The sequence below is a fragment of the Pezoporus flaviventris genome, unplaced genomic scaffold (assembly GCF_033815535.1).
Source record: "Pezoporus flaviventris isolate CSIRO_AGI_PZ_B2104156 unplaced genomic scaffold, CSIRO_AGI_Pfla_v1 ptg000041l, whole genome shotgun sequence".
In the NCBI taxonomy this organism is placed as follows: domain Eukaryota; kingdom Metazoa; phylum Chordata; class Aves; order Psittaciformes; family Psittacidae; genus Pezoporus; species Pezoporus flaviventris.
In genome coordinates, this window is record NW_026892589.1 from 14,012,956 (window position 1) to 14,040,708 (window position 27,753).

Sequence of the window (27,753 nt, forward strand, 5' to 3'; positions counted from 1 at the left end):
CGGGCGCCGCCGCTGCTGCTGCGCGGCCCGGGGGGGGCGGCCCGGAGAGCCCCGCACCGCAGCGGCCGGAGCCGGCCCGGATCCAGCTCTGACGGTAAACGGCGGCGAGCGATGGGGAGGGCGGGGGGAACGGGGGAGGGAAATCACCGGCGCCGTGCGGAGGGGGGGGGGAGGACCGGGAGGGACCGGGGGGGCTCCGGCTCCTGGGGCGCATCGGAGGCGGCGCCGCCGCAACGCGGAGCCCGGCGGGGCTCGGTTTCCCCCGGCCGCGCAGCCGCGGGGAAGGAGCGGCGGGGTCGGAGCTGTTGCCGGCGGCCAGGGCCCGGCTCGGCCGTCGCTACCGGAGAGGAACGGGAGCAACTTTTGTGGTTTTTTTGTTTTTTTTTTGTTCCCCGTTATTTTTTATTTTTAATTTTTTTTTAAATGGCTTTTTCGGGTCGCCCGACTCGGGAGTGGAAATAAAATATCCACGGGTGCCTCCATGAGGAAAGCTGAGACACTTCCAGCGGAGCCGTCCGGGAGCTGCTGCTGCCGTCCCTTCCCCACCGGAAAATAGGGGATTTTTCTCCTCGCCCGGAGAAAGGGGCGGCGGGGAAGAGCCCAACGGGAACACCGGAGCGGGAGCCCCGCCGGTGCGGATACCGCCGGTCACCGAGGAGCCGAGAGGAGCAGGATCCAGCGGCGATGCTTCACGGAGAATCCCGTTTCCCCGCCTGCCGCCACCGAGCACGCATCTCCCAGCACAAGCCCCGCTGCGGAGGGAGCATCCCTGCGGCATCATCTGGATCGCTGGGAATACGATTCACCGAGGCACCGTGGTTCCCAGGAGCTCATGGGCATCGCTGCCGGGCGTCCACCGAGGCTGCCAGCGGGGCCGAGAGGGTTGTGCCGCCTTTCCGGCTCGCTCCCGACCAAACCCGAGGTGTTCCCGTGGTCCCAGCATCCCGATCCGGCTCCGGGGAGAGCCGCCAGATCGTAGGGATTGAATGGCCGGAGAGGCAGGGCCTGGATGCGGGGAGCCGGAGGCAGCTTGCTGCAGGTGACGCCGTGCCACGGCTCCGGCCCTGCGGGTTTATTCCCGGGGAGGGCGGTGGGGAAGTTTTACATCCGTGCTTGGTGTTTTCCAAGGGGGGAATTTGCTTGGCATCGGGCAGCGGTGGTTTGCCTGGCCCTCATTGTCGGGGCACAGGTGGCTCTGTAAGGAGGTTTTGTGTGTGTATATGTGCATCTCCCTGCTATAGGGATGCTCCTGTTCGGAGGCTGCAGGCAGCTCGCCCGGGCGGGCGATGTGTTTCCATGGAGGACAGAGCATTCCGGGCCATGGGGGTCTGCGGGCAGGGCAGAGCCATGTGGCTCCTCGCTAGGGAATATCCTGCATCTTGCTCGGGATGATTTGGTGGGATTTGGCAGTTTTGTACCTTCCCGTGCCCCTGTGGTGGGGTTTTGCCATCTGGTGTGCCGGGCTCCAGTGCTGTGGTGGGACCGTGGCTGGCAAAGCCTTGGCACACGGGCTCCTGTGCTGGCATGTGAGGTGGGAAGCATCCCTGGCAGGGGGTACGTGGGGATCCCGGCTCCTCGGGAGGGACTTTTCCTTATTAAGGATCCATAAGACTTTCAGGAGTGGATTTTCGGGTGCTTGGGTGAGCTGTGTGCTTGGGTCAGGCTGCCTCGACGCTGTAGCAGGAGAGGGAAGCTCTCACCGCGGTGCCTTCTTCTGACCTTGTGTGTAGCCCTGGGGGAGGGAAAGCCTGGCTTTTCGGGAGCCTGGCTTCTTATCCCGGCTTTAGGAATGAGTGGGACGGTACCGGTGGGGCACGGAGCAGTGTGGGCTGCCAGAGGAGCCCGTTTCAGCTGAGGGTGTCATTAAAAGCTGAAATATCTCAATTTATCCCCAGGCTGGAGCTGAGAAGCCCATGGAGGGAGGAGATGGGGTGGCTGCTGCTGGGGGCCACATTATCTCTGGTTATCTGCCTGATTTTATGCCTTGAACACGCATCCATCCCTGGGGAGCCTGTTCCCTCCTGGTGCTGTGTTTTGATCGCAGGCTCCTGCCCTGCCTAGGATGCGCTCTGGGTCCCAGGACCGAGGGTCTCTGGTGTCCCACGACCCCGCAGCAGTGATCCACACCGAGCTGCTCCCGCCGTGCCCGCAGCATCAGCGCCGGGCTTTGCATCCTGCCAGGCAGCTGAGTTCATTTCGCCTGAAGCGGGTTTCCCTGCATGGCCTGAACTTGTGCTGGGAAACCTGCGGTGAAGCCGAAATGTTAGGGGGGATCCAGCCCTCCCTGCGCCCTCCCGCTGCCGGGTACCAGGGATGCGGCTCCGGGGCGATGGGGATCAGAGCAGGACATCTTTCCCGGCAGGATGCGGTCTTTTGGGGTGGTGTTTGGTGCTGGGGGAAGGGGGGGGGGGCGCTGCCGGTGCCCCCCCCCCGCAGGGATGCTGCAGCTGGTGGGGGGAGGATCGGGGGCTGCACCTGCAGGACCCCGCTCCCGGCCCCGCCGGCATCTGCCGCCGCATGTCCGTCTGCAGCGGGCGCATGCATGCAAAGAAATAAGACATTTCTTTCTCTTCTGCCTGCGCATTCCTCAAAAAGCTAATATTCATGAAAGGTAATTCAATCAAACCACGATGCCTATCAGCTAATGCCGCAAAGCTGGCGCAGGGGTGAGAATGGGAGCCAGGAACACAAAAGCCCTGTTTTATTACCTCCTGCTTGCCTGAGAATTGCTTTTCTCCCTCGAGTGAGCCGGCTAAAGCTGGCTTTATTATGTTAACCTATTTGCGTGTCAAGAGCTATTGTGCCTCTCTTTATCTGTGTTTGTATTTGCTCGATGCAGGGAATAAAAGGACGAGGCGAAAATGGATGGCTGGTCAGTGCTTTGCACTCTGGGGGCACTGATTGGTTGCTAAGTGATTTGCATCCCCGGTAATCGCTTTTATCTCGGAAGGATGTCGTGTATAATTATAAGCCTACTGACATCTTTTGAAATCTGCCTAATGGGTGTTTTTAATTTACATGGGAAGCAGGGGCTATTTGTGTTGCTCTGATTACAGGTTGTGCGCCAGTGTATGGTTTAAAAGATAGATATTTCCAGAGACTTGGGGGACTGTGAGTGACGAGGCTGTGATTTTTTTTGGCCAGTCCCTGCTCTCCCAGGGACGGGTGCAAGAGCAGAAGTCACCAGGTGTGAGTTTGGCGTTTTAACCTCTCAGCTCCCCACCGTGCAGCTTGGGGTGCTGCTGGGCTGGGTTCCTATAGTCACCCTGTGAAATCAAGCTCCCTTTGCAGCCTAGAACAAGGTTTTTTGGGGGGTTATGCTACTGAGCCCTGCTCTGGGCATCCAAGCCAGCGCGGTGGTGATGGTGGTGCTATGGGTCAGGAGTGGGGAGCTCAGTGCTGGTGCTTCCCGGTGCTGTAGTGGAGCCACAGCTGGTGGGTTCACATGGAGCCACAGTGTTCACTTAGAGCAGATAAAGCTCCTGGTGAGCTGCGGTCTTATTGCCAGCCCTGGGCACCTGCACCCGGCCACCTCCCAACCCAGGGCCACACCGGAGCCTCCTGAGGAGTTAACGGGGTTCCTGTGTGCTAACGGGGTGTGCTCCTGGTGTTGGGGCATTGGCAGCAGTGTGGGTGCATCTCTTGGGCAGGCAGTGGGATGTGTTGCTCTAAGACCATCCTGGGTGTGCTCATGCACGGAGCAGCCCTGGTGTGCAGAGCAGGATTGCGGTGCTGTGCTAGTTGTGTGCTTGGCTTTTCTGCTTTCCACCTCCATGCTGGTAAATCAGCACAGTGCCTCGGGGTGGAGGTCACTGTGAGACGAGGGATGTTGGGGTCCCTCCTGGGGCTCTGTGTGCATCTTGAACATGCAGAGGTCCTAATGTGAGGTGGGTGCATGCGATGGGCGCAGGGGCTGTGCTCTCTCTGGAGCCGGTGCTGGTCTGCGTGAGGGCACAGAGCAGGGCCTGGAGGCAGCTCACCCACAGGGCCAGCTTGGCCCGGCTACCTTCCTCCTCCTCCTCCTCTTAAAGTCCACAGTGGAGCCTCAAGCGCTCCCCAGCTCCCTCTGGCCCCGCACAAGGTGACCCCATCAATCTGCAGGGCTGAGGCAGTTTGATGGCACCGTGGGCAGCACTGGAATGGCGAACACGGGGCATGGGGGAGGCACTGACACGGTGGGATGAGCACCGCCGGACCGGGTGCCCTGGAGCCGGGGCACTGCGCCCTCCCGCCCGGGTCCTGTCGCACCCGTCCCGGCGCCCGCGCCGCTATTTATGGCTGGCTGTAAACAAACTCCCAATGAAAGAAAGTTAATGACCTGAGACTGACGGGAGCCTGCTGGGAGGTTTTATAGCCCCTGGGACTCCTTTTGCTGCGGAGAGAATACATCAGCGGGTTAACCCAAACCGGCGAGAGCAGTGCGGGGGCCAGGGGCGGCCCCAGCATCAGGAGGCGTTGCAGAGGGGCTGGCCCCGTGTGAGGAGAGGGGTTTTGTGGGGGTGACCTGTCTCTGGACCCTGTCTCTATCCCCTCATGTGGGACCGGGGTGTGCAGTCCTATGGAGGAAAGGCACGACCCAGGGCTGGGGTTCTCTGTCACCATCTGCCTCTTGTAGGTCATCTCTGCTAGAGCAAAGGCTGGCTTAGCGTCGCTGGTAACCACACACTAATAAAGCCTTAATACCCTGCAGCGGGGAGGTTTTGCTGTCAGAGAGAAATATTCACTTTGCTGCCAAATTCAGCCTTCGTTGCACAGCAAGAGTGCTGTGGGGGAGATGGGAATGATGCGGCGTGGGGTGCTCTGCAGCCCCCCTGTTTAATGCCGTGTCCCGGCTCACTGCAGGGTGGGAGTGTCGTGGTTGGTGCTCTCGGGGAGGATGGGATGGTGAGCATGGCACACGGTGCCCCGCTCGCTGCCTGCTCCCTTCCCTGCAGCCTCCATCTGCACGCAGCGCTTGATTTACCGAGCAGAGCTGGCAGTTAAACCTGACAAATTGAAGGCGGTTTTAAGTGGTTCAGGTTAATTAATAGTCAGGGAAGTATCAATTTTTTAAGGGATGCTCTTGGCTTGCAGGGAGGGCTGGAGCTTGGCTTTCCCTTTGGAAAGCAGCACCATCTGTGTGCGTCCCCCCGGCAGGGGGATGGCGCTGGGCTCGGTGGCATCGCTCTTCTGACCCACAGCCTTGTATTTCTGCTTAAATATCCCCCCTTGTGTGGCTGGTGAAGGAGGGACGGGATCACCCTCATGGCTGCAGTGCCAAAGCCCCACTGCCCTTCTCGGTGCCCTTTGGGGTCTGGTTGTCCCCTCTCTTTCTGTGCTGGGAGGTTTGTGCCATGGCAGCACCATAGTGCTCTGGTAATCACAATGCTTTGGTTGTAGCTACCTGCAGTGGTGCAGCCAGTAGCCGTGGTGTCCTTGCCCCTATGGGGGACCCATGGTGAGCACCAGTATGAATAGGACCATCAGGTTCCATCGTGAGCTGGGACTGGGAGTTGATGTGGATGAACTGGAGCAGCATCCAGTCCTGTTAGTTCGTGCGTGCTTGACGCAGATGCTCACATCTGCTCACATCTGGTGAGCTCGAGGCGTGGGGATGCTGCCCAGGGTTCAGACTTTAAAAACATAATGAAATAAGCTTAAACTTCGCTGTAAGAAGAAGATTTGGTGCTGTGGTGGTCTTGGTGTGCAGGAATGGGCACCTCCAGGCTGTGCCTGGGCTGGGTCCCAGAGCAGCACAAAACCTTTGCTGGAACATGTGCTCCATCTTTCTCAGCCCAGACTGGGATGCAGGTGGAAGTGGTGGTTTTTCAGCAGCCCTAATGCTTGGGAGTATGAGAGATTAAGGTTAGTGACCATTTTTTAACTCAATAAAGGGGAAGACAAGCTGGAGTCTGCAGTCCAGAGATATAATTAGTTCGCAGCAGTGGTGCTTTCTTGATTTAGCTTCAGAGAGCAGAACAAGACAAGGATGTTATACCCAATTAGCAATAACATACAGGCTGAGCCTCGCTAGGTGAGATAACAAGCCAGTTTTATAGCTCTTCTTTACAGACTTTTTTTTTGTTGGCAAGGGGGGAAAGGAGGAGAGGGACCGAGTCTTTATTCCTTTTCATCTGGGAACTATTAATAGTGAGCTCAGAAAGCCCAAAGCCGAGTGATGCATTGGCCAACGCAGATGATAAAGAGCCTGGAGCTCCCTGTCTGTCCCAGAGGGCTGTGTGGTGGCCCTGGAGAAGGCTGGGTGGGTGCCAGCCGTGGCAAGGACACAGCCAAGGGCCACCCACACACCCTGGATGCATCTTATCTGCTGCTGCGATGGTTTATGGCACGTGGACGGGCAGCATTGATCCCTGCCCAGAGGGGCCCAGTGCATGCAGGGCGGCCGTCGGTGCCGCCCTGTCCCCATCCCCAGCACTGTTACCCTGGGCCATGTCCCCCGTCCCCATTGATGTGACCCGAGCTGTGTCCCCTGCTGGGTGACCCCCGGCCACGTCCTCTGCACAGCCCCGGTCAGATGCCGGCTGCCAGCGCCACGTTCCCACTTTGTATTGTGGATCGATGCCATTGATTTTTCCTCCCCTGTAAACCTGGACGGGTCGGGGCTGCGCAGGGGAGGGTTTTGTGCTGCTCTGGCTCTGGCTCTGCTGCAGCCGGAGCATCCTGTGCTGGTCTCCACAGCCCACCCGTCCTCCCGCGGGCCTCTGTGCAGCGGTGAAGCTCAAGGACATCCAAAAAGGCAGTAAAAAGTCTGGGAAGCTCAGGCTTTGTTAATTAGCTTTTAATAACGAGCTCTGCTCTTAGTGGCGGGGGGGGTTGCAGGTGGCTCTCCCTTCTCGCTCTCACCATCAGCCCTTCCTGCAGTGCTTGGTGAGGATGTGGTCGCCGCTGGGGTCCCGGCTTCATTTGGGACACCCATGGGACCAAGGCGGCCCAGTGCTTCCCTTAGGGCACAGCCAGGGTGGGGACCCCCCTCACCCTGCAGCCTCCCCTTGCTATGGGGCAGAGCCAGCGGCTGGGGCAGGAGCATTTCCCCTTGCACACACAAGGGCGGATGGGGACAGGGGTGGAGCGGGGGGGGGGGGGGGACACATCCCCACCAGGAGGAGCCGCATTGCTGCTCTCCGGCCCTATTAACACCCCCCCCCCCAACAATCATCAGCTCTCGTCGTAATCATTGAGACTATTAGGGAGAAATGTTGGCTCGCAGCTCATGTCAGACTTTGCGTTCTGCTTTGCAAACGCGCACAATTAATGCCAATCAGGCGGGGGAGCAGCCAGCTCGCAATCACGGCTGCTCCGGCGCGGCTGTCAGCGCGTCCCAGCCCGCCTCGTACATTTTCATACAATTGCTATAAACAGCGGAGGGGAAACTCCTCGTTCCTCGCCAGCCGCGGGTATTGTTCTCCCTTCCTTTTAATTACTCGCCATTCAGCAGCTCCTCCGGCCTCGGATCGGGGCGGGCAGAGCAGGGCTTTGGAAAGCAAAGAGAGGAATCTCAGCCGTGCCTGGCTTTCCCGTGCAGGTTGTCTGCAGCTAAAGAGGAAAAGCCTGGTTAATTCTTTGTCTTTTTCTTCTCCCCCCCCCCGCCTCATTGCATTGTTTTCTCCCCTCGGGGGCACAAGCTGGTCCCTCACCCCCAGGGAACCCCGAAAGCAGGGTGAGCTTGGGAGAAGCGGAGGGGGGAAGAGCTGGAATTACGTGACCGGATGGTGGTATAATCCTCGTTACAAAAGTACACATCAATTATAAGAATTCCTACAGTAATCTCAGAAATCTATCTTTTCTGCTGAACCAGCTCATTAAAGAGCACCATTCATTTCCATCTCGCCGGGTGAGAAGGGTTTAAATCTCCAGAGCTTTATATCACCAAACAGACTCAGGGTGATGGACTCTCGTTAAATATTAAAAGAGCAAAGTTGATTTTTATTATTTTTTCCCTTTTTTTCCCCCTCTTTTCCTTGAGACTGACAGCTCAGACGAGGCGTAAGGAGGTGTGAGGGTGGTGGTCCCCACCATGCATAGCATCCCCCTGTGTCAGTGGGGTGATGCTCAATGGGTGTCTTTGAGCACCCCATGGCTCCCCTCACCCCCGGGCACCAGCCAGTGCCACGGAGGAGGGAGGGAGGTTTCCTCAGGCCACCCTGGCAAGCTCCAGAGCCTGCGCCGGACCCGGGCACAGGCAGGGCTTTTGTGTGCCGGGGGGCAGCGGCCGGCTGTGGGGTGAGGGACGGGCACAGAGCCCCTTTGTGTGCAGCTGCACCCCGCGGCAGCGGCGACGGGGCAGGCTGCGGGGACGGGGAGCAGCGGTGGCAGCGGGGAGCTGGTACCTGGGGCTGGGGAGCGGGATGCAGGGATGGGAGCAGGCCCCAGGGCCGGCCGGGGTCGAGGGCGGTGCGGGGCAATGTGTGCGCTGCCGCCGAGGCTCTGTGCAAACACATTAATTTGTTTTCTTTCTTGCCTCGCCTTTCAGGGTAATTGGTTGCATTTGAAGCCTTTGTGAAAGCCTTTGATTATAGTAATTTCAGCAGCGCGATCTACCCTGGATTCCTTCGTCAGATTCTTTCACAGCCCCGGCGCTCGGGGCTGTAATTACCGCGCGGCGTGCGCCGGGCTGCGGTGCACGGTGCAGCCGGACGGGCTGGGCACCGCCACCGCGGTGCTGCCGTCGTCACCACGGCCACTCCAGGTCCCCTGTTGCCACAGCGAGGCCCTGGGGTGGGTGCTGGGGAGCTTTGGTCTCTGAAGTGTTGAGTCTGTTGGGTCTCGGGTGGGGATGTGGGTGATGCGTGCACCCAGGCAATGGATGGGACCCCGGCTTGGGCTCCTAGTTCGTGGGGTGCACGTTGATTTAGTTGCTGCTCTGGAGACCTCCATGCGGCTGCTTGGCTTTCCTGATGGTTTGATCCTGTATCGCTGCTGGGGCTGGTACCAAAAGTCTGTGGAGCATCCTGATGAGGATGCTCTTTCTTCTGGGCATCATCCTCTTGGCCCCTCTGCCTCCATCCATGTGCAGGATGGGAGGCACGGTGTGACTGTGTCGGCTGAGTGAGGTTTTTGCTTCAAAGCCTCCTGGGGCAGCATGTTGCTCCCACAAGGCACCAGGCTAAGAAGGGATATGCACTTACAGGCAGGTCCTGCCCGTGCGCTGCTCTGGGGTCCCGTTGGGACCCAGACGAGCTCCAGCAGAGCCGGGCTCTGCCAAAACCACCAAAGGAACCCGAGCGGGGCCCTGACCTTTGCTAACGGGGCCGTTCCCCCCCCTCCTCGCTGCTGGCGTTGCGCTCTCAGGCCCACGTCATGACCTCCTCTGCAGCGGCGCGCCAGCCTCTGCCACTTCCAATTACCCACTCCTGCTCAGCCCGCGCTCCTCCCCGCACCAGCGCGGGGGCTCTTCCTCCCTGCAAGCACGGCAGCGGGTTGGGGGGGACGCTGCAGCAGGGTCCCTCGCCCTCCCTGCTCAGGGAGCCTCATGCGGTGCTGCCCAGGGCTCTGGCTGCTCAGCCCCCGGGGCACTGGAGACATTTGGGTTTCTAGGATCATTATTAACCTGTTCGAGAGCTGTTCCCGCTCGTAGCTAAAATAGATCTTTAATCTCTGCTCAAAATAGCTCATTTGATGAGAGGCCTCCTTCAAGCTGACACATAAATTTAACCAGGCTGCCCGAGCCCTGCGCGAGGATGTCTGCAAGTGCTCAACAGCACTCGGATTGCTGGGGTTTTTAATGCCATCATTAGGGACACGGCTCCTGCCTTCTTTCTTCCATCAGGTCACTTGTACTGGTTGGGAAGCGATTTGCCTGTGTCCTCTGCCGTGTCCCCGTCCCTGCCCCTCTTGCGAGCTAAGGGATGTTTTGGGGTATTCTTTGATGTTGGTTTTCTTGAAGGGGTTTCTCCTTGGAGCTGCTGCAGGAGCATCTCCACTGGGATGTGCACCTGCATCTGCGCTGGGATGTGCACCCCATCCGTGACGTTCTCCCCGCAGGCTCTATCTTGCAGGACGGGGCATGATAGAGGAATTGGGAGGGGAGGGACCCCCTGGGCATAGAGCTGAGTGGGGTCAGACCCATAAGCTGAGGGCACAGCTCTGTGGGGTGCCAGTCAGGTCTGGGCTCACCCCAGTCACCTTCCCCATAGGACACAGGTCACTTTCCCAGTGCCTCACTCTCCTGCACCCCGGTGAGATCCCGAGCAGCAAAATAATCACTTCCAGCATCATTATCCGTTGCAAACCCCAGCTTCCAATTTTAATCAGAGGAGCTGGTGTTGCTTTAAGATCCGCGGGTTTTAAAGATCACAAGAGGGGTTAGAGAAAATTACCCTTGACTCTTACATGCTAATGTAATCTCTAACCAGATCTGCAGCACTGCAGCTAAAATTGCTTTTTAGATTAACATTTAATTATTAACAGGGCCCCCTGAAAGGCCCGGGGCTGGAGCGCGCGGAGGGGAGCGGATTAGCAGGGTGGGATGGAGCGGGAGGGAGGTCGGTGCCGAACTCGCTGCTCTGTTTCATCCTCTGCTCGCTGTGATTTATGGCGGGGTGACCTTTCCCATCCTCGCCCCTTGCAGGGCTAAGATGCGGCGTCGCTCACCCGGTGCTGTGTCCCCTCCATTGCCGTGGCACCATAAATCTGGTGCTGGATGGGAGATGGACAGGAGCTGGCACAACCGTGGTGGTGCCAGGCGGCGGTGCCAACCGGAGTCCCGGTTGCCTTGGGATAGGATGGGCCTCCTCTGTGTGCTGAGGGGAAGCCTTCCTCCTCCAGCACCTCCTCACCCTCGCTGTCTGATGGGAAACCAGTGTCTGTGAGGACCGGGGATGCTGGCAGTGGCTATGATGGGGCTGCTATGGGGTAGCCCCGATGTGCATGGGGAAGGGGAGCTCCCTGGTGGGTTTCTCCATCCCAGCAGTGAGGGCTGAGGGCTGAGGTGGCTGTGTTGTACTCAGGGCACCAGGGACCAGCAAGAGCCTTTGCTTAATTTATCAGTGCTGCCAGCTTGTGAGAGCGCTGCCAGCCTTGGCCCCGCTCCCACGCTGTCTGTCTGTCTGTCTGGTGCTGTCAGAAGCCTCCTGCTGCTCTCCTAGCGGGGTGACCCTGTCACCTCCTGTCCTTGCGCCGAACCCAGCGCTGCTTTTAATAGCAGGAGTGGGAGACACCGCGCTGTGACTCTGCAGCATCCCCGCTCCTTCTCCCCTTCCTCTCCCAACCCCGAGCCCTCCCTTTTTAGGTGGTTACACCCCAGAACCCCCGATAAAGCTTGTGCAAGGGTGTGCATGCGTTGCACCAGAGCCTGGATGGTGACCAAGGGCGGCTCTGCCGGGTCTGCAGCACGGACCCGGTTCAGGCTGAGACTTTAAAGATTCCTCTTTTTTGTTGTTCCCCCCCTCCCGTCACATTTTCCTTTATCTAAATCCTCGCCTGCGAAAGCCTCCATCGACAGCTGCGGGGCCTTATCTCGCCGGAGGGACCTTCGCAGGGCTCTCGTAGGAGATAAGCTCGACTTATCAGGCGCTGATGTCAGAGGAGGTGCCAAACCCTCCCGGGCGCGGGGGCTTTAGGCATGGAGGGTGTTGGGTTTGTGTTTTTATTAAAGTCACAAAGTCCTTGGGCTTATAAATAGAGCGATGGAGAGATTGGACTCAGAAATTACCCTGCACGGGTTGGGGGGGGAAGGAGCAGGCAGAGAGGGGATGGAGGGAGCGATGCCAGCGTTGGGGAGCGATGCTGTGGGATGCGGGACTCCTGGGGAACCCTGCTCTGGATGTCCCCAAGGGACCCCTCTCGCCATGTGCCGCTGGCTGGGCTGAGGCTTGGGGTGGTTGGGCAAAACTGCTGAGTGTTGTCTTTCCTGCCACAGAAGAGCCAGAGCAGCTTGAACTAAATCGGATCCTGCTGATTGGAATTAGTTCAAATGCAGATGGAGCTAACTAAGCCGGCGCTAAGCGTCGGGCCAGCCCAGTGCCCAATTCCCATCAGCTGATTCAAGGGCTTTGCTGAGCGGCATTAGTGAAATGCCAGCGTGGCACAGATGCCCATTGTGCCGGCGCCCACCCTCTCGCCTACGCGTGCTTTAGGGGCTGGGACAGAGGGCTGGGGTTGTGGCATGTGTGGGGTCATGGTGGTTATGATGTGTGCCTCTCGGGGAGGGGTGGAACGCAGCATAGCTGTTGGCATACTTCTCCCCACTGCGTGACAGTGGGAAATGGGGACAAACCTGGACTCTGAGTTAATTGGTGGCTTTATTTATCATGGAATCATGGAATGGTTTAAGGGATCTTAAAGCTCATCCAGTTCCAGCCCCCTGCCAAGGGCAGGGTCCGCAGGACTAAGGTTGCCAACAGCTCCTGTGGCCGGCCATCAGCATCCCACTTTCCCCAGGGTTCAGCCCTGTCCTGGGGCTGCATCCTCACCCTCTGGTCAGCACCCCGATCGGTGGCTGTTGCCCTGTCCGCTCACCCCACGCCACCCCATCCCTGGGGGCTTTCTCCTTGCTCTCAGCCCTGATTCCCCTGGGAATCACCAGGGACCCGATGCACGTCTGGCATCATCCCCAGCCCCTGTTTACCAGGGGCACGGGGCAGTGTCCCGGCGCGGAGCCGGCCTGGCTGCAGGGGAGGCGGTGACGTCCGCCCGCTAATCGGCCAGATGGTGACACGGGGCAGGACGCCAGCCCTGAGCTCACTGCAGAGCTGGGGCTCAGGTATGGCCAGAGCTGATGCCATCCCATAGGGTCCATCCCGTGGGGATGCGGTTGGAGCGGACGCAGAAGCGCTGCGGTGCCAGCGCGCACGCAGGAGCTGTGTAATGAACCCCGAGTCCCGGCGGGGAGAGGCGAGCTCCCCGGCAGTCAAGTGCGCTCGCTCAGCCTCTGAATAAGAAGCACTTCATTCTCTTTTCAAACTGTATAATTTCTGCCTGATTGTAATGGCATATTTTAAAATTACCAGAAATCGAAGCCAGAAAATGGATAGGGCTGCTTTTACTGCGAGCTGCGTTAACAAAGGAGATGTAATGCATGAAATAAAAACACCTCCCTGCCCCCCTCCTGCTTTTTTTTTAAGACAGTAATAGGAGAAAATTGGTTTTGAAACTGAATAAAAGTCCCTTTCAGAGGAAATCATTTCTTTCAGGGTACCTTTGCTGAAAGTAAAATAGTGAATAATGAAAGGTGGTTACATGATTGTCTTTCATTTAGAGAGCGCGAGGACAGATGGAATCTGGGAGAAATGCACGATTGGAATAATTGCATGGTAACAAGGCGCTTGTTGTGAAATTAGTATCTTAAGAAAGTAGTGAAAAAGGCTTTTACTCATGAATACTTCATTATTAGGAGAAAACAGCACAATTTGGGTTCTCCAGACACCTGCTTCGTATCAGATGACTTCCTCCTCCCCGCCTGCTCCTCACACCTTTCGATAATGAGTCTCTTCCCTTGCCCCCTGGTTTGCAGCATGGAGGGGATAGGGGGAGACCCCCATAGCACCCTTGGGCAGAGCCTGGCCTCGGCGCTGATATCCCGCATGGGTCCCATTGCCAGCATGGGACCCCCCTTGCCTGGTGCAGTGGGGCACGGAGCGGGAGCAAGCGGGTACCATCACCTGCGTGTCCTCGCTGGCTGCAAAGGCGTGTTTTGAAGGGGGACGTTGAGACCGGTGGAGCAAGGAGAGCCCCGGGCACAGCTCTGGGACCAGATCTCTGCTGGTGTGAACCCAAGGCCACCGCCTGCTCCCCTGCACGCCGGTCCCGGTGCTGTTTGCCAGCACTGAGGCATGCGGGAAGCATCCCAGCTGGCTGCCGGAGGATGATTCCCCCATGATGGAGCACGTGAAGTGACGGACCCGGCCGTGACCCCCATCTGTGACCTCCACCTATGACACTGAGCCATCAGTAAAAGTTCAGCTGGGAGAGCAACGGCTCCGAAGCTGCGATGCCGGGGGACCGGCACCGCTGCCTGCTTTTCTGCTGCTCCTGCCCACGTCTCCCTGCCCTCTCCAAGTGGGAATCTCCCTCCCCGCGCCAGCCGGAGCAGTGGGAGGGTGTCAGCAGCAACTGGTTATAATTCATGCCCTCGGTGGCGGCTGCCGAAGGACGTTCAATGAGCAGAGCGGTGGCGGCGGTGACTTTGGCTTGACCCCTCCGGCTTTTGTCGAGCAGGTTTTTGATGCCAGCTGGGAGCTGGCGGCAGATCCCAGGACCCCGATGGGATTTTAACACTGCCTTTCCCCAGCCTTGCCCGGAGCCGGCGGGATCCTCTATTGCCGGGAGGCACCGACTGGCACGCTGGCAGAGCAGTCTGGCACTGGTGCCCGAGGGGCATCCCGGCTCTGCCCCGTTCCCGCTGGGAAGGGTGGGAAGCTTTGCAGGGAGCACGACTCGCCCGCTGAGCCCTTCATGTTTATTTTATATACATTCATATTTCTTTAAGGCTCCCGGAGTTGTTATCCGTGAAGGAGGGAAGGGCTCTGAGCAGCGTGCGGCGCCGGGGGCTCCTGCTGCAGCTCCATTGCCCAGGGAGAGGCCGGATGGGCAGGATGGTGATGGGCAGCTCCTGACCGGATTCTCTCTCCTCTCCGCAGGGCACAGGCTGGCAGCGGGGCCGGCGCTGCCCGCCCGGAGGCCAGGACCATGCTGGCGTGTCTGCAGAGGACCCAGAACCCCCCAGCCCAGCACCTCGCCTGCCCCAACAAGGCGCTGGAGCCGCGCAAGTGTAAGTGCCCCGGGTCCGGGGGGGGACACGCGCAGAGATGCGCCCGCTTTGATGCTGCTTCCCCTATTGAAAAAGACATTTCTTTAACCGATGATAATTAAACAGAGCAGCAGAAGCGGGGAGGGAGGAAGGAGAGGAGATAAGCAAATTAAATTGGGTTGCTCTGGTTGATAAGTGGAACTTCAGGACATGCTGCAGAGCTGCCTGGAAGCGGCGCAGAGGATGCTGCTGTCGCCTGCTCCGCAGCCCCCCAAACCTCCCCATCCCTTCCCCCCCTAATTACCTTCCCCATTTGGCTGCTGCTCGCCTTCCCCCGGAGCTGGCCTTTCAGATAAGCTGTAAACCAGTTACATTAAAATGGGATCCAAAAGGTCACTCCAGCAAAGCACCTGTCTCTCCCAGCCTTTGTCTCTCAATCCAAACCGTGATTAAATGTATATTTAATGAGCCTGCTTTAGGCAGGCGTGTTTGACCTCCCCGGCTGGGAAAGGCGCATTAAGATTCTCAAGTGATGAATGTGTGTTTTAAAGAGGGGAGTGGATATTTTTCTGCTGGTCTCAGTTGGATTTTTAAACATTGCTGGCTGAAGACAAATCAGCTGCTAAAGCTCTGCTTGTTAGGCTGTGACAGCCCCTGGGCATTTGTTTAATGATCTCTATTTTCATGGCGATCTGTTTTTCCCCTCTACCTGGGTACCCCGACTGGGGTTTAGGGGATGCTGGAGACCCGCAGCATCACTCTGATAGGGTCTGGCAGCACGGAGGGTTAGTTTTTGGGGTGAAGCTCCCCAGGGTTTGGCACAGCATCGCGGCCGGGAGCAGGGTGCCAGGCCAGAGGCAGGGTGATGGGCGCCCAGGTGTTGCAGGCAGGGAAGCACACGTGTGTGTGCATCAGTGGTCACAGGGATAGGTGAGATCGGTGCCTCCCAAGGTGTTTGTCCCCAGGCACCCAAAGGGGTGTCAGCAATCAGGGGGTCTCAGCGCAGACGCAAAGCATTTGGGTGCATGCGTGGACCCCGTGTGCCTGTGCCACACAGGAGCTCACGGTGCTGCTCAGGTCGTCCCTTTGTTGGTGTCTGGAAAGGAAACAGATGTTGCCTCATCCATTGCGCCTGAGCAACGCAGGGCTGGCACCAGGCTCTGGCTCCTGGTGCACTGCGTTGCCACAGGTTGTTAGCTCAGCCATGCCCACACGCTCCGAGACCCATGGCAGGGTTTTCCAGAGGTGTTCGGCACTGGGAATCTCTGTGTCAAGTCCAGTGTGATGCTGAGGTCAGGATACATCCACCCATCCCAGGCTGAGCCCAGGGCCATCTCGGTTCATGGGGATGAAGCCCAGGAGCCCACTGCTGCTGGGGAGGCTGGTGCTCCCAAGTGTTTCCCACCCTATCATAGATGATGCTAAAGTAAGGTTTGGGGAATGGGAGTCCATACAGGGTGTCACCAAGTCACCCAGGGGTAGGGGGGCCCGCTCTTGGAGGGTCCCATCCCTGCGGTTCTGAGGTCTCTGAGCCATGCTGATGGGAGGAGGGTGAGCTGCGAAGTCAGTCCCCAAGCGGGATGGAGCACTGGGGCTTCTGGCTGATTACACCACATCCCTTGGGGCAGGACCGGGCTCACCCTGAGGCTCGTCCCGCTCCAGATGTATCCCTGCGGTAGATGGTGCGCGGTGGCAGCCAAGATCCCTGCCTGGCCCCCCTGTGCCGCGCTTGCCGCTGGGTGCTGCCAACCAGGTCACCTTAATCAAAGTTTAGCTGCCTGCCTGCTCCGGCTCGTTGCGGGCAGCCCCAGCGCATCGCTCCCGCTCCTGCAGATTAAATTGCAGCTGACATCCAGGGCCACGCATCCGGCTGGGAAGATTTTCCCTCCTTTATTTATGGCACCTGCGGGAAGCGCGGCGCAGAGGGGCCGGGAGCCGGGGCCGAGCCCCCCGCACCTCGCCACCGAGCATCCTCTTCAAACGAGGCACAATTTAGAAGTGCCTCTGATTGCTTAATTTGCTCCTGAGTATCTCAGTAATTATCTTTATGGGTCTTATTCCTGTCCTCTGGCATTGTTTCTGTGGATATTAAATGAGTCTGGCTCCGGGCGCGCTGGCCGTCTGGCCCGGCACCACTGTGAAATCCTATTACCCCGCCCGCGCCGCTGATTAATTTTGGTATTAATTTCATGTAAAAGGTGAGCTCAGTAATTCCGCCCGTGCTGGGAGCTGCCGGCCCCGCTGCCTTCGCCCCCCAGCTCTGCCCCTTGGCTCTCCTCCTAATTGCTGTCCCCCCCCCACCTTGTCTCAGTGCCCCACGTGCCGGTGTGGGCTCGCTGCATCCCGTGAAATCCATCCTAGTAACTGCTGTGGGTGACTTTGCTGCGGTGCCAGTTTATGGCAGCAGCCTGCTCCCCTTGCCGCTGATCCCAAAGCTGCATCCTGGCATGGCAGCGATGCATCCTTGAGGATGCAGGAGGGCGCCTGGAGCCCTGCCTGCATCCAGCCGAGGAGCAGGAGCCTGCGGAGAAGCAGCATCCTCAGGAAAATATCACATCCAATTAACTCCAGCAGCCTGGTCCCTTTTGATTTTATTCTGTGCACATTACAGGAATCCTGAGCTTTATTTAAATTATAAATCAAATAATACCACTCTCGGCTTGGCCCACCTCTGCCGCTCCTGCTCTCTGCAGTGCTGTCGCGGTGCCTTGTATTTAATTACATGTTCCTGTCTGCGTGCCCTCCGTCAGCCAGCACCATGCTGCTGGCATGAGGCTGTGGGGTGCAGGGTGGGTGCTCCTGAAGGCTAACGTCACATCTCACCATGAGCATCCTTCTGGTGAGGCTGGGGCTGGGGGGCATAGAACCATAGACTGACTGGGGTGGGTTGAAGGGACCTTAAAGCTCCTCCAGCTCCAACCCCTGCCACGGGCAGGGACCCCTTCCACTGGAGCAGCTTGCTCCAAGCCCCTGTGTCCAACCTGGCCTTGAGCACTGCCAGGGATGGGGCAGCCACAGCTTCTCTGGGCACCCTGTGCCAGCGCCTCAGCACCCTCACAGGGAAGAGCTTCTGCCTGAGAGCTCATCTCAGTCTCCCCTCTGGCAGGTTCAAGCCATTCCCCTTGGCCTGTCCCTTGTTGGTCCCAAGGGACCTCAGCCCAGTGGGAACGGTGTGAGAAATGGCTCCTAAGGGATGGTAGGAGCCAAGAGCTGGGGCATTAAAACCCTAACGAGAGGCGGTGCCAGGGACCCAGCTCCAGGGTCACCCACGCTCTCACACTGACCCGTGGGGGTGCCTCTCATCGGTGATAAAACTGTTTAATTGCATATGGGATAAACGGGTTTTAATGGCTCCTCATTCCCCAATTCTGCCGATTCCAAGGGCATTTTCATTAGAGTAGCTGCAGCGAGGCTCTGCTTTCGTACACACCCATAAAATATCATTTTAATTTCATGAGGGGTTACACATGAGTGAAGTAAGATTAATTCTTTCATTTCCAGTTTCTGGAAGGGATCGGTTAATGATGGCTCTGTGTATTTATATGCGTGCCGTAAAAAGGAGTTCAATTAACTGCCCTGCCCAAAATGTGCTGTTGACTTGCACTTTCCTTGCCAGGAAACGCTGCAAAGCTGCTTTTCAATGGGGCACGTGCGTGTGTGTGTGGGGTGGATGGGTGAGGATGGGCTGCTCCGTGCCAGGGCCACCGGGTCAGAGCCCTGGTGTTTGGGTGGGATTCACTCATAATGCCCCAGCACATGATGGGGGTTTGGGTTGTGTCCAAACGTGCCAGGACCGCACCAGTCCATTGGGCATGGAGCAGGTTCGTGGGTACCAATGGGGCTGTGTGGGACTGCAGACCCAGGGATGGGGCATCTGCTGACATAGGGGTGCCCATTCTGCTCCCCTGAGCAGGGATGGGGTCCCATGGGCACCAGCACCCACATTTGGGATGCAGAATCCATGTCTTAAAGCCATTCAAATGCTGATTCACCATCAGTGACCAAGCAGAGGGGCCGGGGAGTGGCTGGGAGGAGCTGCAGTGGGGTCCCTCCTCTTCCTCTTGGTAGAATGGCACCAGGGGCCATCAGGGTGGCATCAGGGCTGTACTGGGGCTGTGTTGGATGACAGAAGGGTGGCATTAGGAAAGCACCGGGCAGCAGTGGGGTGGCATTGGGGCTATATCAGGATGACGTTGGGCTGGCATGGGATTGCGTTGTGTTGGGGTGGCCTCAGCGGCATCAGGGCTGCGCTGGGGCAGTGTTAGGTGGCCTGTAAGTGGCACTGGGGCAGTACTGGGGTGGCATCGCGGTGCAGTTGGGGTGACCCCTTGGTCTCTTAAGGGTGGCGTTGGGGTAGCATCAGGGCAGCACCAGGGCATCCTCCAGCCCGGTGCCGCTGGGCTTTGCCGCGCCGGTGGCCGCGGTGCGGCGGTGCGCTAATACCTCGTGGAGGAGACAAATGGGAAGTGACACGTGTGTGTGTAGACGGGTATTTGTGGTGACGCTTTGACTGCAGATAATAAAGTGCTCGCCCTGAGGTGATCCAATTCAGCAGCCGCCTCGGCAGAGCCGCGCGCCGAGCAGGGGGAGAAGAAAGGGGAGGCAGAAAAGGCCCGCCTGAAATGACATGTCAGCCTAAAACGGGAGCGCGTTAACGGATGAAGATCTGGGGACGGCGGAGCCCGGCGCTTCCCTTTGTGCTTTGTCATGAATTCTGTTGTCTTTGCAGATTACGGCTCCGGCGCGGGGTTTGCCACCTACCGTTATCCAGATGGATTTCTCCCACTGTTATCTCTGGAGTTGGTTTTCATTGAAGCCCCCGGAGCCGGGGCGTTTGTCTCTCATCTCCTCGCACTAGGGGATGCTTTTAGGGTCTGGGGAGTGTGTGTGTGGGGGGGGTTCTGCAGCAGGGATGCAGTGTTTCGGGGGGCAGCAGCAGTGATGCTGAGGGTGATGGTGGTTATGGGTGGCTGCCGTCCTTGCCGGGGGTCCAGGGACCCCAACAGCATCCTGCCTCTGTGCTACCCATCCTGGGGACACCGTCACCATAGAAACCACTGCTCTTTCTTCACAGTGTGACAGCAGCGCGACCTGCCTGGTGCGGGGTGAGTGGTGCAGGGGTAGCAGCATCGGTGCCCCCCTCTGCACCCCAAAACCAGCTCGGGGCTGGGTGCTGCTCGGGGGTGCCCCCCTCTGGGGGTGCTGGGTGCCCCCCTCTGCACCCCAAAACCAGCTCGGGGCTATGGTTCACTGTGGGTCTGGGCATCCCCCACTGACCCCCCAGCTCCAACTGGGACCCCCGGTGATTTGCCGTGCTCCCGGTGCCAGCACCCTGCTCCGTGCCACGCTGGCAGCCGGTGCCAGCCTTGCCATCTGTGGCTCGGACCACAAACTTCAAGGACTTCCTTGATTTGTGAAATGCACCAGGTTTTGTTTGTTTTCTTCCCGAGTATTTTCCAAACATTGATGTTTCTTCCAAGTGTTTCCCAAATATTGATATTTCTTCCAAGCAATTTGCAAATATTTAGGGTTTCGCTCTCCCAAAATCTGTTCCCACTGTCACAGGCAGAGAAAAATGGGATTTTGGATGCTTTTTAAGGCTTTGGAGACATTGGGATCTCCGTGCTGCGTCCCCCCGGAGCCAGGGGACGAGCGCTCGGCTCTCATAGAGTTGAATTCATTTGGAGGCTGCAGCCCTGTTAGTTTTTAATGGGAGCCATTGGCAGGTTGATCGCTGAGCAGCTCCTCCTGCATCCACCCCCTGCTCTCAGCATCGCTCCCCTTCCCACCTCTGCTAATTACACATCCTGCCTAATTGCTGCCCTTTTGCCCCTCTGGCTCCGGGAGGCAGAGCAGGAGCAGAACCCAGAGCTTTGCTTTCCAGGGTGGGAGGGGGGGTGAGGATGGAGAAGGACAGAGAGGATGGGGAGGGGGAGGATGCAGGTGACCCCCATGAAATGCCCTTTCCTGGAGGGAATGCGGCAATGGGACCACATGAGGGCAGAGCAATTGGGGCTTCATGTTGTGGTTCAAGGCAGAAAACCATGGCCAAGCCCTCGGGTGTTCCTTGTGCAGGGTTGCCTGGAGATAGGGGTGAGAAGAGTTTTCCTTTGGGGCCATAGGAGGCAGGGCTCAAGCAAGGCACCAGGTAGCTTACATCTGCAGCTTCACCATCAGCAGCTTGATAAGGATTTACTGCCCAGATTCCTTCTTTCATTTGTTGCAAGAGATTTTAGTGCTTTCGATGTGTAAAACTCAGGTTTGTCCCATCTTGTCTGGAGGAGGAGGGAGGGGATGGAGGCAGGGATGCAGTGGCTGTCTTTCGTGTGGCTGTTAACCGGTTAGGTGCCATGTGCTGCTGTTCGGGTTGTCCATGCTGAGTCCTTGCTCAGGGCTGTGTTGGTACCAGTGCTGATTCCCAGGACGTACCCCAGTGTCCTGCTCACTGTCCCCTTCCAGAGTGGGACAAACGCCCTGGGGAGCGTGGGGTCTCCTGCAGCATCATGGCCTGAAAATTAAAGCCATAAATTGCCGGTGCAGGTGCTCACCCTCATCCAGGGAAGAGGGGGCTCAGGCAGGGATGCTGCTGCCAGCACAGGCCTGGGGATAGCAGGGGCTGTGGGAGCAGCATGAAGCATCCTTCCTGTCCTTCCTGGTCCTAAGCATCCTTCCTGTTGCCAAGCATCCTCCTTGGTACCAAGCATCCCTCCTGGTACCAAGCATCCCTCCTGGTACCAAGCATCCTTCTCATTATCAAGCATCCTTCCTGGTGCCAAGCATCCCTCCTGGTACCAAGCATCCTTCTCATTATCAAGCATCCTTCCTGGTGCCAAGCATCCTCCTTGGTACCAAACATCCCTCCTGGTACCAAGCATCCTTCTCATTATCAAGCATCCTTCTTGGTGCCAAGCATCCCTCCTGGTACCAAGCATCCTTCTCATTATCAAGCATCCTTCCTGGTGCTGAGCATCTTTCCTGGCGCCGTTTTGATCCCCAACTGCTTTCACGGAGCAGACGCCGATTCCCAGAGCCCCGATGCAGCTCCTGTGAGCTCCTCGGGTGCCGAATTGTTCGCCTGACTGACAGCTGAGCAGCACAGACAGGTCTATTATTGCTATGGGGCCCGGGCCCCGCGGGCCTGCAATTTAGGTCTGCGCTATTAACCTTGCCTTGTTCTCCACTTTGTAACCGCTTTAGTGCCTTTAAAAGTGTACGGTTAAAATCGGGGTTAATTAGGGGCCCGGCAGCTGGGCTTAACTGGCGCCCATTGTGTCCCAGCGGAGCCAGGCTGGGGTAATTGGGGACTGTTGTGGGTTTGTGCTGGTGGACTCCTGCGAGCACAAGCCCTGTATGGTTGGTCTCTGGTTGGCTTTGGTCTCTTCCGCCCTAAGGACGGCTTTGGTTTGCTCCCTTCCCCTCCTTTCTCCCCATCTTTCCTTCTTTCCTAGCGCTTGAGGGCTGTGGCTGCAGCTGGACATGGTGTAGGAGTGTCTGGGGATGCAGAGGATGCAGGGGTAACAGGGGATGGAGAGATATCAGAGATACTGGGGAAACGGGATGGAGAGATATCAGAGATGCTGGGGAAACGGGATGGAGAGATATCAGAGATGCTGGGGAAACGGGATATGGGAGATGCTGAGGAAAAAAGGGGGTACAGGAGATGATGGTGATGCGAGGGATATGGGTGATAGGAGGGATAGGAGGGATGCAGGGGTACGGGGGATGCAGGGGTGTGGGGGATGCAGGGGATACATGGGACACAGGCAGTGCATGCACATGCCAGGAGAGGCTTTCGGGGGGGGGGGGTGGTGTTTCTCAAGGCACCCCCATCGCTGTTGGACATTTTGCTGCTGGGGGCACGGCGGGGCCAGAACTCCCTGACCCATAAAGAGGGATTTATTCCGGCTCGCGGCACCGGTGGGGTCTGGGATTTACATCTGTGTCTGGAGCCGGGTTTGGTGGCCAATTTGCTGAAGTAAAAAGTTGTTTAGCTGGAGGCGTAATCTTATAAGCCTGTGCTGCCATTATAATGGCTTCTCGTTTCTGCCTGGCTTTCCAATAACGCTGGGAGCAGGAGCTCGGAGTAATATAAAAAGCCATCGGATTATTACTGCGGGCAATGCATTTTCCATTTACAGTAATAAAATACTGAGGAAACAAAACAATTTAAAATTCCAATAAAATTCAACCCAAATCTTTGGCTGCTGAGCAGATTCAATTATTTAGCTGTTATTGAGTGCAGGCTGGGAAAATAGAGCAGGTCAGGGAGGGAGGGAATGCTCGGAGCGGGGAGCGTGCTGGCCGCATCCCGTGGGAACACTGCTGAGGGAGGGAGCCAGGGAAGCATCACTGTGGATGGAGGCCTGTCCCTGTGCCCAGTGCTTGGATTTAGGGAGGAGATCCCGGTGTGATGGCTCCGATGGTCCAAGTGGAAGAGGCGCCTGGTGAGTGCCGGCGGTGGCTGGTTGGTTGGCTGGGGAGAGTTTGCCTCTCACAGTAATTGCATCCCATTGGGAAGCAGTGACTGCATCCCATTGGAAAGCAGGAATTGCATCCCATTGGAAAGCAGGAATTACTGCGGAGATGGGGAGCACCGGAGCCCATGGCACACCGCTCCCTGTTCGGTGCATCACCCTCCATGTGACAGCACACCGGGCTGGAGGCATCTCACAGCCAGCCCAGCTGGTGCAGAGAGGTGACCAAGGCTCTCCCATCGGCCGGATCGCTGTTGGATGCGGCATTCCCTGGGCACACACCAGCACTGAGGATCACGAGTGGGATACCCTTGGCTAGGCTTGGCTCACTGGTGTGGGCAGCTCTGCTGTGCCACTATATGCTGCATGGGGCTGTCCCAAAAGCATCGCTGCTGTCCCAGTGCTTGGGGATGGCTTTTTGGCCACGGTGGCCTTGGGCGATGCTGCCTCCCTCCTCTCTCCATCAGTGTCCCCTTTTCTTTTGATATTTTCCCTTGGAAAGGAGCGTTTCCATGGAATGGGCTCATTAGGGATTCTGCAAGTGTCACCAGCTAATTAGTGTCGTGTTAATTGAGTATTCACGATGCTGCCACCTCCAAGGACAGCGGTGCCGGCGTGAAGGGGAATGCAGATGTGCGTGGCTCCGTGCAGCTCTGCAAGGCCACCCGGGCTCCGGAGCTTCCCGGAGGTTGGATGGTCCATGGTTGGATGGTGCAGGCCGGGATGCCGTGTGCCTGCACGTGCCATGCCATAGGGAGCTGCGGTGCCTCCTGTCTCTCCCGGCAGCTCCATTAAATCCTGCTCAGAGTCCCTGGTTTTAATTGGCTTAATACACTCGTTAATAGCAATGTCTATTTAAGACACCTGTAAAAAGCCCATAACGTTTGCTTAATGGGGGGAATGGCTGGTGAGCGCTGCGCCGTGCTGCCTCTGCAATTACTGCTGCACTGCTCGGGAGGAGAGGATGGAGAGAGGCCCCGCTCCTGCATCCCCACGCAGCGCGCTGAGTCCCGGTCCTAACGCTGTTCCCGTGTGTGCGGGCAGCATCCCTCGGAGTAGGATTGAGGCAGGCCAGTGTAACGGCTTGGTTAGGTGTGCTGGATGCACCTGATGGCGCAGCTATTCCACGGTGACTTTGCCACCATGGAAGCACATGGTGGCACCAGGAATTGCTGGTGCCGGTGGCATCCGGAGCCAAGTGCTCCCTTGCAGGGACACCGAGTGCCTGCGGTCCCTTTCCCCGGGTACTGTGGGGATGTGCTGCTTGAGAGCATCCGAGATTGACCCGCAGCAGGGGAAGGGCTCCTCATTAAGGGGGTCGCAGCCCCAAACCCCCCACTTTTGAGCACCTCTCCCTTGTAAATCCTGTCTCTGGGGCACACATTGGGTCTGGCGTTCCCGGGATGCTGCAGGCATCCCTTAGGAGTTCTGGGGAGCAGACATCATCCCCTGCGTGCTGGCATGTGTGTGCATGTGCCTCTGTATATGCATGTGTGTGCGTGGAGGTTTTAAACACCTAATTTATTCCATCTATTAGATAGATTTTGTAGATTTAATCATTTTCACAGTTGGTGGCTCATTGGATACTCAAGATAAACTCCAAATGAAAGTATAATGGGTACGACAAATGAGTTTTCACACCAGAATGGCAGAAACTTGCTTGGGAAAGAGTTTGAAAGGAACAAAACTAGATACATATATCCATTTTTTTCCCCGGCAGTGGCTTTTGCTGACTCCAGTAGGTTACCACAGTTAATTTCACCAGTTTTGTTCATCTGTAAAATTGCATAAAAGTGACATTTTTGTGCTCATTATAGGAACTGCTGATTTATGGCTGGTAAATGCAACGCTCTTCCATTTTTGGTGAGGTTCTCGTAGCAGCGCAAAGCACCCATGAAATTGCTTGTATAATGTAGTTTAAATCCAATCTCGGAGAAAGATTCCCCCGTTGGGTAAAGTGACATTTCCATTCTCCACACCGAGTTTATTTTAGGCCACTTACAAGTGGCTCCGTCAGCGGGAGGGGGCAGGTTGGTGCCGTGACCTGGTTTCTGCCGGCAGCGGGTGATGGGTGGTGGCGGTGCCGGGTCCCCGCTTCCCCAAGGCACCGGGTTCACCCTGTGCTTCGCTCCCGCAGGCGAGACGGCGGCACCGATGCATTCCCCGCGCTACCCCAGCCCCGCCGAGCTGGATGCCTACGCACAGAAGGTGGCCAACAGCCCGCTGACCATCAAGATCTTCCCCACCAACATCAGGGTCCCCCAGCACAAGCACCTTAACCGGACGGTCAATGGCTACGACACCACGGGGCAGCGGTACAGCCCCTACCCCCTGCACGCCGGCGGCTACCAGGGTCTCCTGGCCATCGTCAAAGCCTCCGGCAAAAGCGTGGTGAAGAACTCGGAGGGGAAGCGGACTAAGCTCTCGCCCGCCCAGGTCGGCGTCGCTCCCTACCCCGCGTCAAGCACTTTAGCTCAAGGTCCCTCCTGCGCCGGGCAGCTGAGCTACCACGGTGGCCAGAAGCAGCTGGAGGGTCCCGTGCCCCCCAACGTGACGGTGGCAGCCTCCGTGCTGCCGCTGGCGGGCAGGAGCCTGGCGCTGCCGCCGTCCAACCTGCCCTCCATCCAGAGCATCATCTACCAGATCAATCAGCAGTGCCAGGCGCAGGGCGCGCAGCCGGGCTGCCCGGCCGTGGTGGCCGCCAACCCCAGCCCGGCCAAGCACGGCGCCTTCACCGGTGCCTACGCCGGCGCCGTGCTGCCCGAGTGCCGCAAGGGCGCCGAGCTGGCGCTGGGCTCCAACCCGACCGCGGCCCTGGCACCCAAGGCGGGGGTGTACCCCGAGGGCATGGACTACCTGGTGTGGCAGCAGAAGCAGCAGCAGCAGCAGCACCTGCGCGTGTACAGCGGGGGCAGCGGGGGGGCCCTCAGCAAGTCCCCCGAGACGTGCGCGGCTGCGTCGCGGCCCTACGCGCTGGGCGGCGCGGCCGAGAAAGTGAGCTCGTCCCCATTGAACTGCATGCACGGCAACTTCTCGGTGGGGCAATACTTCGCCCCTCCTTGGAACAGCATCTTGGTGACCCCCAACAGCGACTGTTACAACCCGCCGGAGCTGGGCGCCGGGCCCCGCGAGCTGGGGGTGCCCCCGGGCGAGGGGCTGCCCAGTAAGACCCTCTGCAATACCTCCATCCTCAGCAGCAGCCTCCAGTCCCTGGAGTATCTCATCAACGACATCCACCCGCCCTGCATCAAGGAGCAGATGCTGGGCAAGGGCTACGAGACCGTGTCTGTGCCAAGGCTCTTGGACCACCAGCACGCCCACATCCGCCTGCCCGTCTACAGATAAGGAACCGATGCTGCTTTTCCCAAAGCCAGGGCGAGGATCCCGGCGCGAGCCGCGCTCCCCTCCGGCACCGCGCGGGGCCCGGACCGCGGCAGCCATGGTGGCAGGGGGACGGGGATGGGGACACACGGGGTCGGCTGCCGAAAGGGCTCCCGGGACACTGGCATTTCCCCGGGGTCCCCAGACTGGATTCACCCGCATCCCGCCGGGAGGACCAAGGACCGCTTGTCTATCTCTATAGCTCAGAAATCAGTTTTATCTCCACGAATGTGAACAGGGAATCGCTACGAGTTGCTGCTATCCAGGGAGAGGAGGCTCCGACCCTGCGGGCGCCCGGCTGGGTCCGTGCGGGGCAGAGCCCCCGTGCCGGGCTCACCGCAGCCGGTCCCAGCCCGGTGCCCGCAGGGAGCCGGCGCCTGACCTGTAGCTGAAGTCCGTAACTTGCACTGCTTTGATTAAAGCTAATAACTGGGGACAGTCTGGAGGCTGTTTAAGAGAAAACCACTTGAAACTTGAACAGATTGTTTTGTTCTCCGAGTTCTGTTATTTTTTTGTAGTGACTAGGCTGTACATCTACGTGTTGGCTGCTACAGAGTCTCCTCACACCCCTCTTCCTCCTCCTCCTCCTCCTCGCCCGGCCCCGCGTTGGCCACTGGCTCCTATTCCCGTTCAACCAGGGGGTTCAGTACCCCCTCCCCAGCCCCTTTCCCACCCCAGGTCTCACACTTCCAGGCTGTTCCATTTCCCCCTTTACTGTCAGTTCTACCTTGGTGCTGGGTTAGAGGTGACCGCGGTACCGGGGGCACTCGCATACCTCCTCCTTTTCTCTTTTCAGTTCCGAACCGCTCATTAGGGTCCGTTCTTCATTACGTGTAATGACATCTTTAATAGTTACTCATTCAAAAACAGCTCCACACCACAGAGTACAAAGTGTTTTCGATGTCTAATGGATAAAGAAGGAAAACTACCCCGATGAAGCCCAAGGTGATTGTGCTCGGAAGAGAGGTACTGTATCCCTGAAAGGCCTGTTCAAGCACTAAGTGCATTTACAAATCTCTGAGAATGTTTTTTCTTTTATACTAAAATTGACCATTATATTCTACTGTGAGAAGTGCTGCTGCACTTATATTGTTTTAAATACAAATGAAGAAAAGATAAAAAAAAAAAAAAAAGAAAAGAAAGAAACACAAAACCCACAAGCCGTGTGTCCGGATGGTGTTTTTCCCAAAGTAAAGCCAGGATATCGCTGGA

The 27,753-nt window shown here is 57.9% G+C and overlaps 1 protein-coding gene across 1 annotated transcript; it reads left to right on the forward strand.

Annotated features, from left to right (window-relative positions):
• On the forward strand, positions 1–27,753 carry FAM222A (family with sequence similarity 222 member A). Its single transcript, XM_061466489.1, has 3 exons — positions 1–94; positions 14,577–14,707; positions 25,298–27,753. Exons 2-3 carry the CDS (start codon positions 14,626–14,628, stop codon positions 26,503–26,505), a joined length of 1,290 nt encoding a protein of 429 aa, XP_061322473.1. The 5' UTR covers positions 1–94; positions 14,577–14,625; the 3' UTR covers positions 26,506–27,753.